The 11,845-nt window shown below is 37.3% G+C and overlaps 1 protein-coding gene across 1 annotated transcript in view; it reads left to right on the top strand.

Moving 5' to 3' along the window:
• The first annotated feature begins 1,628 nt into the window (after positions 1–1,628).
• Positions 1,629–11,845, top strand: part of LOC103130484 (E3 ubiquitin-protein ligase SMURF2) — a 48,421-nt gene continuing 38,204 nt past the window's right edge. Inside the window, exons 1-4 of the mRNA XM_007541883.2 lie at positions 1,629–1,667; positions 2,115–2,175; positions 5,174–5,236; positions 7,918–8,026. Of these exons, the coding sequence (XP_007541945.1) occupies positions 1,629–1,667; positions 2,115–2,175; positions 5,174–5,236; positions 7,918–8,026 (272 nt within the window). The remainder of the gene's footprint in view (positions 1,668–2,114; positions 2,176–5,173; positions 5,237–7,917; positions 8,027–11,845) is intronic.

The raw sequence follows: 11,845 nt of genomic DNA, 5'->3' as shown, positions 1-11,845 counted from the left end.
TTAAATCTTAAGGTTTAGCAAATGTTCTGTTTACTTTTGGTCTTTGTGGAGTATTTATTTTACAAGCTGTTAATTTTTTGTCTTTATTTTGTATTAATAAATAACTTTGTAGACTGCTTTCAATAATTGTAGAGCGAGGTAAATACCAGATTGTTAATACATTAATCCCTGGACAGTGGGTGTACTTTCTTTTGACCTTGACCCTAATTGCCTGAAAAAATTGTCTGATTGGTAATGAAGTAATAGTCGGCAACCAGCTTTATTCACTAACTGCGACCTTTATAGTAGAAGCTAAAATCAGATGGACACTAAAAGCCTAAATGAAAACATACACACTCTGGCCAAACAACTCGAAATAGCTAAAGACATTTCTAGAATCGCCTCGTCGTTCCCGCCTCTCAACACGCTGTCATCACATCTCTACCTTCAGACTTCACGTGTGCAGCTGCTCCCTTCTCGTCTTTGTATGCCTTTATTTCCCCATTGTACTCTGCTGTGTTGTTTTTTTCTCTCCACCAAGTGGTGAAACCAGTTTGTTTGGCATGCGCCAAACAAACATGCGCCTTTTCCTCGATACTGTGCTTTGTTGGCAGTCTGTCCTCCAGTAGGTGTTGCTGGATTCTAGCTTGGAGTATCTGCAGTGTGGGTGATGTTTGACAAACTGTTCCCATTAAAGAGCAAACGCTGCTTTCGCTTAAAGTCCTGGTATGTGAGTTAATGTGTAAATGGTAAGATGATGATGATGTTGTGGTTAATCTGAGTTGTAATGGTGGCTGGCAAACGGGAAGACAAAATAAAGGTCACTGAACTGTGGACAGGAGTTGTGTTCATTCTAGGTTGCCTAATTGTGTTGTGATACCATCATGTTGATGTTGTGATGTTGCACTTTATCACATTGTTTTTATGGGCAACATGTCATAGCTCCACGCTAATTACTAAACGCCCCAGAGAATTAATGACTCTGCAGTCTTAACCATTTTTCCTGCCATTTGTTGGCTTGAATAGTAATGTACATCTACTAGGGCTGCCAACCTTAACACAAGTGATTTATGTAAAATCGCATTACCATATTTTTACCGTATAAGCCGCTACTTTTTTCCCACGTTGTGAACCATGCGGCTCACAGCCCGGTGTGGCTTTTCTGTGGATTTTTCTTCAACCACCAGGGGGCTCTTTAGCAGGAAGTGAATCATTGGAAGTCAAAATTGGAAATCAAAGAAGAAAGTGCTGATTTTCATTTAGAACAAGCACATGCTAGCAGCAGGCACAATGGAAAAATTTCTTCAAACTCATACCCCCCCTCATCATGGAAACAACAGGAAGAAGTTCATATGATGACGCTTTTAAGTTGAAGGATATCGATCTGGCAGGACAGGAGGGAAATAGAGCTGCTGCACGTAAGCCATGGTTCGGCGATGGAGATGAGAGCGACGGAGATACCAGCGGTTTATAGCCCCTTGCGGCTTGTATATGTACGTTTCCAGTTTAAAAAAAAAAGAAAAACTTTGTAGATGTGGCTTATAGTAAGGTGCGCTCTATACTCTGGAAAATACGGTAGTCACATTTCCCATTTTGATCTAAAAGCCTCCCTCCCACGTAGGGACACCTGGTCCCTAGCCCGCGTTAACATGGTCTTGTACTGCGGTCAGCAACGCAGAGACGCAAATGTGAGTGAAAAGACGAACGAGGGTCGTCAAACTGGTGTGTTAATCGGCAAATTTCACTTTAAAAAACACAAAGCTTGGATAAAACCAAGGTCGTCTGAACACACTGCAGTGATGAATTATCCTTCCAACCAAGCATAACCAGTTTCTAGTTGAAATCATCAAATTAATGTTTGAAACAAAATGATTTCTTTTTAACCTTCCTGAAACGAAACCCTGGAAAACAGAGAATCTTCAGGGATGCTTTGCTTGAGAGAAGCAAAGCATCTTCAACACACATATTTACATTTCAAGCTTATAAAGTTAAGTACAGTAATGAATTGTGATTAATCAAAGCTTTAGTGTGTGCTTGATCTGATTACAGTTTTTTTAATTGATTGACAGAACAAATATCTATTAAAGCAGCTCTCATTGAGTTGAGTGAGTTTAGTCCCTGTACTGTTGGTGCAGAGCGAGTTGACGGTGGGAGCGGTGACCCACAGACCACCCCGGGGCTCTCCGGTGGTGAACGGTTAGTTGACCCAGCTTTCCTCACTAGACTCCCAGTGTATCTGGTTTTCTGCCAGCCCCGGATCACAGTGGCTCGCCTGCTCACGTGGCATCCAGTCAATAGGCTGCTGCAGGATGTTTTTTCTGTTTTTTTTTTGTTTTTGTTTTTTTGTTTTTTTCTTTTACACGGCAGTGATATCAGATTTGTTCTAGAGGCTGCAGCGGTTCTCTGAAGAAGCTCAGACAAGATTAGTCATTTCCTGGGGTTTAATTATCCCAGCCCAGGTGCCACTGCAGTGAAATTCTACTGAAATATGGAAGAAGGGATGAAAGCGTAATTTGTTTACAAATGATGAAAGAATGGCTCTACATTTTATGCTTACCCCTAGAAAAAGAAAAGTAGAATGAATTGGATCTGTCTGCATTTATGCTTTGGATGTTTAAGTGGAAACATTGATTGTTCACTCACTGCTTGGCAATTGCATCCACTTTCAGTCTACTTTTGGTGCAAATGCTATATTTAAAACTAACTTACTAACTTAAAAAAAACAAAACAAACAAACAGAGTATTAGATTACCTTTCTCCATTTCCACAGGTTTTGTTTATATCTCCAGAAGCCACGTTTAAACCTTCGGCTGCGCTCCGTTATTGCCTGATTGTTTGATTATGCTTCAAGAAGATATTCATCATTATCAGTAACAGTAGCTTGCCGCTCCTGGCGGCTCAATTGGCGAAAGTCCACTGTTAACAATGAAGGAGGATTTTCTTTCTGTGGTATCTGTGGCCGAGACAGAGGAGCAGCGTGGAAGTTAATCCCTTAATCTTCTTCTTAGCACAGTTTGGTAACTAGAGAGCTAAGTACAACCGGTGCAGCCCGGTCGCTGCCAAACTGAGCTCGCCTCTTGCGAAGATGCGCCGCAAATCAATACTCTGTCAAAAATGGAAAAACGTATCAGCTCTGTGCTTTTTCTCATGCCTGCGTTGGGTTCCTTTTTTAAATGTTTTATGATGAATTAATCCTCCAAGCCAACATTACTTTGGTAATTAATAACAGTGTTAGTTTATTGTTTTGGCTCAGATTATTGGGGAAAAACATAATGACAATCATTTTTTAAATATTATATTAGATATTGAAATTTTCTTGCTAAATTAAACATTTTCTTTGGCACACTCATTCCTTGCTAAAATATTCTAAGCTTTTTTTCCCCAATCACATTATTTTTTCCTAAACATGATTTTATTCAATGATTATTGACTGAATTTACTTGGAAAAACATAAAATATTTCTGCTAACACACACGATGCAGTTATGTTAAAAAGTATCGGTATCGGGCCGATAACTAGAACTGGGCCAATATTAATGTTTGTTTCCATTTTGTTCAGGTTTATGTTGATCCTGCAGTATTTCTTTGGTCATGTGACATTAATGCAGCATAATAATATCGGTAAATATCAGTTTTTGACCATAACGGCAATATTAATATTGGAAATATCAAAACAAAGTTTCATTTTGGTATATATTATATTACATTACATTACATTACATTACATTACATTATATTATATTATGCTTTCTTTCACTTGTTTGAATGAAAGATTTGATGCTGACCCAGTTAAAAACTCGGCTCATTAACTTGTCAGTTTGAATTTTTCTCCACAAATAATCTATGAAGATTTCAGTCCACACAGCATAATAATCTCATATAAGCAGATATTGTCTTAAAATATCTGAGACTTATCAGACTTGCATTGTACAGTCTAGAGATTTAACATCGCCCGGTTTCTGATCCGTGATGCCTCCGCTCTGTTTCCGAACACATGGTACTTTTTCTTTTGGCATCAGCACCACGTTGGATGGAGTCCCTGCTGGAAAACCGCAGTACTTGAGAAAGTCGGACCTGGACTGGATTCTTCTAATCACCATGCTTATCCTAATTTGTCTTCCTTTAAGTTTGAGTTTTGTAGCAAGCATCCATCAAAGCACCAGTATTGCCAAGTCCTTACAACACACCGGAGGGCATTTAAAGAAGGAAATAAAAAAAAAAAGAGAGACTGCAATAGTCTGAAGGAGACGTGAGAAAACAGGCTCTTGTTCTCAGCTTGGCTCTCCATTTGTCCCTGTTAGTTGAAAGCTATTGTATGTTGTCGGTGTTGCAAACCCCTGTGGACTTGCTTCATACAGGAAAGAGTACTTGTCCAATCAATAATTTAAAACAAAGAAACTCTTATCTGGTTTCCAAACCTTACAACGAGGAGGACGTAGCAGGAACTATTCAGCAAAATCCATTTTGTGTTTCCCAGCGAGAAAAACCCCAAAACAAACAACACATGGCAGATAACTGAACTTCCTTTTTATTTCCCATCCATCAAAATTCTGTCTGAAAAGGAAAAATGTAGGAATGCACCTATAAATCTGCACCAATTTCCTTAATCTGGAGAGACTGGCGATTGGCGGAAGCTTGCTTGAGAAACCGATCTTATCCACCGATCTGATCTACTGTGGGAGAGCGCGGAGCCACAGGCACGTCCAAAAGGTCACGTCTCCACGTGCAGTTAACAATAGTCACTCCACTGCTGCCGACTGGGTGTCTTTGTTGCTATATTTAGCAACTTTTCAGGGAAAAAAATTTGCATTGGCCAAATCTGGAATCAGCAGATTGGGTCAGAAAACTGCAATCGGTGCACCCCTTCAAAAATCACTTACTTTGAGGTGATTTTGACATTAACAGCTGGTAGACACTGAACTTTTTTGTATAAAAAGAGAATAACTAACACAATAAACAATATTTCCAAAAGTTTTAATTGATCCCCCAAATCATAGAATCCAGGTGTTGGATGGTAAACAGTGACCAAGAGAAGTTTTAGGAGATGAGTTTTACCTGAAACTCTGATGTCAATCTCTGAAAAAAAAAAAAAAAAGAAGAACTCCAACTTGATTCCTGGGATTGTGTAAAGAAATTAGATTTTTTCAATTTAAGCTTTGTTTTATTTTATTACCTCTAACATTTACACCTGTCTTTGTTTTTCTGTTTTCTTTTTCTAGTCCTCTGTGCAAAAAACCTGGCAAAGAAAGACTTCTTTCGTAAGTAAAGACTTTGTGTTGCTTTTTTTTTTTAAGTCCCATTTGTTTGCTGGTTCTTCAGAGAGGACATGTTATCTGGGAGGTGAACTTGTTTCTTTGTAAGTCATTAAAGATTTTAATGAGGTGGTAAAACTATAAATGGAGGCAAATACTAATAAAAATTTGAACTCTGATCAAAGGAGTGCATCAAAATAAGATATAAGAAAAATACATAGCCTCCTGGGTATTGTCAACAATTGTATTTTGATTATTGGAAATTTTCAGAAAGACATTTTGTATAAGTGATTGTTGTATTAATGTGGATTAAAGTTTTTTTGTCATTGCTAAGGCAATTTTTATTTTATTTTATCAAGAGTCACCCAGATCACGAATTTGCCTGAAAACCAAAACCGTACACACCGAACCGAATATGTACATATTTTTTAGTATCTAAAATGCAAAACGTACTTGTGCACAGAGGCTCATCGAGCCTTTCTTCTCCCCCTAAGCTACTTAAGCACTCATGCATCATCAAACAATCCAAGAGAATCATATTTCAAGCTAAACAGGTTATTCATTTCCACACATGGTAGTATTTTCAGTACCCGTGTTTGCTGTGGAAATGTTTCATACATCCAAAAAAGAAAAAAAAATGCATGTGAGAACATGCTCTTCTAAAACCAGAGTGTTTGAATTATCTTCTCAAATACTTCAGTTCTCTGGCTTGGTCAAAACTGAAACTAGAAACCTTTTACTGCAAATCAGGCATAGTTCTCCACAATTATTGGTAACAGATGTGTATAAATTACAAATAAATTAAGCTTTTATTGCAGTAGCATAGTGTGCACACTCAAATATTTAAAAAAAGGCATTTTTAATTTTAGTGTGGTTATTTGATGCTGGGGAAAAAAATCCTGTCACAAGAAATGACTGTTTTGAACAAATCAACTAGAGCCACAATTAGTCCCGTCACAATAACAAATTATTCTGCACAGTAAATTGTCCCAGAAGTTATTATGATAAACAATAATATTGTCATTTTGAGTCTGTTTTCAACTAAGATAATAATTGTAATTATTATGGGATAATAATATGGAAGGTTTCCCCCAAAGCCTGGTGGTTGGGCACTAGGTCAGTCATTCATCCAGCAGCCCGTCGTGTTTTTGAGTTAAAAAGTATTTAAAGTTGACAGGAAATTTGTAAATATCACTTGATAATTATGTGCTATTGGAAGTTTAATCCCTGAACACCAATTATAAAGTCTTAAAAAATGCAAACATTTAAAAAGAAAACCTAAATAAATAAGCAACGCTTAACCTGGTGGAGGCCCAAGTAAAGCCTGGTGGCCCGCCAGGCTCATAATACACTGGGGGGAAACCATGATGTGATTACACCCACTGAGAGTTAAAACAAACTTTAATTTCTAAGGAACATTCAACACTGGGACCGCAAAACATTTTAATAACCCCAAATAAAACAAAACCAAACAAACACTGATTATAATGGATTATGAAGTCTCTGTGACCAAAATCGCATTTTGAAAAATAATAGTCACTCAGCTTTGACAGGGAAAACGGGCAAAAGTGGCAGGTAGTTCAGACTAACTACTTTGTACTGGGTGTCAAATGATTGCAGCTTTTTTCAAAATGTCGACTTTTCAATCACATTAAACCGGAGTATCTCTTTGACGATTGATGTCCAAATGGAAATTATTGCTCTCATTTTAATTTATCATGCAATAAATTGATGTATTGTTTATTGCGACAGGCTTAGCCACAGTAACCTCTTCTACCCATGTGGGCGATATGGCTTAAATGTAAAATCCCAGATTTCTTTCATACCAATTTCGATTTTAAATTTTAAATCCCTTTTTTCCTCCTTTTCTTTTCTTAAAATGAATTTACAAATGAAAGAAAATATTTTCAAAAACGTTTCATCCTTTCTGGGAGTTGACCTGAATTCAAAGTCCAAATAAATACACACTGTAAAACATTGCTTGTAAAACAAGATAGTAGGCCCTGTGCAGGCTGACATCACTCTGAACTATAAATAACCGTGGAGGGCATTGGTGGGGAAAAAATATAGATTTTACAATCACTAAATCTATATAAACAGCAAATTCGATTAAAATCAATATAATCAATTTGTTGCCCATCCCTACTTCTTCCTATAATCTAAATATATATTCAGTTTTAGATTTACTTTTCACTTTTTCTCCTACTTTTTAGCTCAACCCAGAGAATTAGGAACGTTTACTTATCTATCTATGACTTCCTGTTTCCCTGGGTTGTAAAACACATGATTTCTGTTAGCTGCTCTTCAAAATGGATAAGACGATAATCTAGATCATGTTATCCAACTAAAGCAGTTTGTCTTTATAGGAAAGGAAAGGACACCAAGAAAAGAACTGATACCCATATCTACCATCAGATCAATGACATTTAAAACAATTGGAGCAATTAGAAACTGGGCTCTACAAGGATACAACTTCTTACATCAAAAACTAAACAGATAATGAACCATATCAATGTTTATCCTTGTGATGTTTATTTTTTTTATGGCCGAACCAGGCAGACTCAGTGATATATCTGAGTGTTTTATTGCAGCTCATGTTTGTTTCCTTCTTCAAAGATGATCCAACCTTTGGTTTTGATTCGCTTGCTAATCAAAACCATTTCATTCTGCTCTGTTGACCTTTGCAGGGTTGCCAGATCCTTTTGCTAAAGTGGTAGTGGACGGTTCTGGACAATGCCACTCGACAGATACTGTGAGGAATACTCTTGATCCAAAGTGGAATCAACATTATGATCTGTAAGTACCATGACACACTACAGTTTGGCTTCTATGTATAAAAAATTCCTGAATTTATGTCATTCTTTGTTGTATTTTTTCTCGTTCACTTCGTTGCTCGTCAGTATGGACATAATATTAAGCATTGTCAGAGTTTAAAAACTGAACTGCACCCGGCACAGATTTGCTCTGACTGAAAAATGGCTGCAGTTGGTTTTTCTCTCTCTGCAGCACAAAAAAAATCAATGAATACAGTGAAACGGTCCAGGTTATGAAGCAGTAAATAGAGACCAATTAAGTTGATAATATCTTTATAAAGCAGACTATATAATGATATATATGTACTAAACAATAGGTTTTTTGTTTTATAGATCTGACTTAAAGCTGTGTTTTTATAAATTAAGAAATCATTCATTCACTCATTCTAACTAAGCAAGAAGAACGGTCTCCGTTACACGGCTCAGAAATTAAACCGTTCACTTTAATTTCAAAACAAAGTCAAAATGATCATGGAAAGGATGTTTTAAACTGTCTTCAGCATCTTATATTGGTGATTATTGCAGCTAGCATTAATAAACTGGAATTTCTGCATGCATTCCCTAGAAGGACAGTTCTTGACTGTAAGATTTCTAAAAGCCAATGTATCAAATAAATAAAAACGGTTACGTTTCTGCAGTACGTTCAGCCTCCCTGCAATCTGCTTAAGTCTGACTAATATTAAATCCAAAACTTAAAATACTTCATGCATACTGTGTAAGAGGTCATGTGTCGGTCAACAAACCAAAGTGGTATCAGATGGTTTGTCTCTGAATAAATTTAGCTCACTGGTTTATCCTCGTTGTTTTCGCCTTCCTGTGACCAACGTCCTGAGAATGACGAGTCGGATGCTTTCTCTCTGCGTGTTATAGAAACACCCTTCTATAAACGGTTTTACGTGGCAAAAGAACATCTTGGAGAGTAACATTTCAGACATTCCACACCTCTGATCTGGCATATTGTATTCTCAAGAGAAACTAACCTGAACATGTGCATATGATTTGTTTTAACTCAGAAACAGATTCCACCCAGTTTTGATGTAGATTAGATTGAGAAATTGTTTGGCTTTAGACATTTTCAACGTCGACTTTTCTGTTGATGGCATATTAGAAATGAAAGACCACCTAAAGGGGTTCCTGTGTAATCTTGAAAAGTTTGTAAAAGTAAGAATTTGTTTTTTATCACATCCAAGGGGTTGATAAGTATGGAAACACATGGGAGTGGATGGAATATGTACTCTTAGTCTCAAAAGGTCAAAAGCCTCATAATACTTAATAAATGCAGAAATATTCACATTTGTTCATGTTAAACCAGCATTATTTTACTTAAATCTGCTGGTTTCAATTTTTGCAAAAGAAATACAGGCATCACAGTTCATAAACTAGCATAGAGAATGTAATTTAGTCTAGTGTACTCCATATCTTATGCATTTTTATGTTGAAATTGACCCATTCCACACTACTAAAATTAAAAATATGTTATGCTAAAATGTTTTTAGAATATTATGCTAAAAATATGCATGAAATTCCTCCTCGAAAAAAAGAAAAAAGAAAGGGAGAGAATATGATGAGATAACACTGTTCCTGTGCTGGAGAAAATGCTATGTGTGAATATGTAAATTAGCCACACACTAATGACCTTACATTAATTGTGCAAGATGTTGCTCGGTTGTTTTAAAATCTTTTTTTTTTCTTTAAAGCACATACTTTCATTTTCAGATTCTTCATTTAGCCTCTGATCTCCACCGTCTTTACATAATTACCCTCCCCCTCCTGCCCCCCCCCGCCCCCTTGCCGACCCCCAGCCCACGCCTCTTGGCTCCCCACCCTCTCGTTTTCCCCACAAAGCGACCCTTGGCCTCTTCCTCTGGTTCAGGAAATGGCTAACATGCCACAGAAAGCAGATGGAAGTGTGGGCTTGGCAGATTGCCTTCTCACCACACCCCCATCAGCAACCTCCAACTTTTGGGGGTGGAATCTTTTTCCACATTCGACAGATACTGGAGGCCTTTGCTGTATTATAGATACTCTGCAAAAATATATTTACAGTATGTCTTGTTTTCTTTAGTGTCTTTAAAAAAAACAACAAAAAAAATAAAAACATCCACTGGAGCTCTGTGAAGTAATATCATGAGTGAAACATTATTCAAAATCAAGTGAAGTTTATTTCTTTAGAACATTTCAGTATTAAGGCAGTTCAAAGTGCTTTACACCATGAAAACATAATCCAGTGACCAATCATGCAACAAGCAATAAACATTACATTTTATCAAATGTCATGATGAAAACCATCAAGCAAATAAACATCAAATATATTGATCAATGTTACAGTTATTATTAGTCTAAGGCAACTCTAAATGGTTTGGGTTTTAGTCTTAATTGAAAAGAAGTCAGTCTTTCCACATCTTTGCAGTTTTCTTGAAGTTTGTTCCAGATTTATGATGCGTAGAAACTAATTAATCCTCTCTTTTTACTTGATGTTTAGTCAAATATGGATTTAATCAGATAAGTTTCAGAAGACTGTGACATTTGGAGGACACTTTAGTCTATGTTCACACAGTGGGTCTTGATGTTCAGCTCCAATGTTTTATCTTATTTTTTTTATGTTATTTGGTTAAATCTATTTTTTTTTTCGCGTCCACTCATACTACAAATTAAATGTGACCATAATCAGACTTCGCACAGCAGCTCACTGTTTACAGAAGTAGCAGTGGATGCCGTTTCCTCTGGATCGATCTCTTAAGAGTTGTTTGGAATTGACAAACCTGTTTGCGACTTGTAATGCAGGTTGACAGGAGGGAGAATGTTGACACAGAGCAAACAGTGAGCTCAGTGTTTGGAATAGGGAATAGCTTTGGCTGTGTGATCTGGAATTGTTATGCTTACAGGAATTTGTGTTGCTTAACGTGTGTGTGTGAGTGTGAGTGTGAGTGTGTGTGTGTCCTGTCAGACCGTCGGTTAATGAAACCACACTAAGAGGCACACGCGGGGTCAGTGCGACCCCGCCGTACCGTGCACAGAGGAAAAAAACTGGTGGGGTCCAAGTGACCCAATCTCTCAAGACCAGGGGAGGAATAATAAATCCAAGAGAAAAATGCTGGCTGTTCATGTAGGCGTCAGTTTAAGTTTTTTACAAAGAGGCTGACACATTTCTGCAGAAAGTGCCACGTTATAAAAGTATATAGAGCAAAAATTGTTAGTTGTTGGATGTGTGGTGTAGTTTATGACTTTGTATTTTTGTGTTTTTATGATGTAAAGCACTTTAAACTGCCTTGTTGCTGAAATGTGGGATACAAATAAACTTGATTGATTGAAAAATGTTTCCTGGCATACTCCCGATTTCAAAAGATAATTTCAGATTAGATCCAATCATGCATACATATGCATATACATATTGTTTAACTGCTTTAGAGTTTCTGTTCACTTTTTAATGTGCGTGTTTTTCTCTGTTATGCGGAAAACCCCTCTCCCTCAGATTGACTTTTAGGGTAATCTAGAGTTCGCATCCTGTTAGACTGTAATTACATCCATGTCAGCAGGAGTGTGAATGTGCATCTGACTGTAGTGTGAAGTGTGTTTACTGCGAGAGCTGTCTAGGCCTCAGACAGTGGTAGAGCACATCGCAGGGACTTCCTCTGTTCTTCAACCGCGACGAGACAGACGGGCCTCGGCTCTGCAAGCTCTGCGCGCAAATGAGTAAAATCTTTAAACTCAGCAGGAAGAGGTATAACACAGATTTAGGACTTTGTTTTTGTCAGTGCTTTATATATAAGCACTGAGCTTTATATATATATATATATATATA

This window comes from Poecilia formosa, unplaced genomic scaffold (assembly GCF_000485575.1).
Source record: "Poecilia formosa unplaced genomic scaffold, Poecilia_formosa-5.1.2 Scaffold638, whole genome shotgun sequence".
NCBI lineage: Eukaryota > Metazoa > Chordata > Actinopteri > Cyprinodontiformes > Poeciliidae > Poecilia > Poecilia formosa.
Note: the sequence above shows the minus strand (reverse complement) of the source record. Positions and strands in the feature narration are given on the sequence as shown.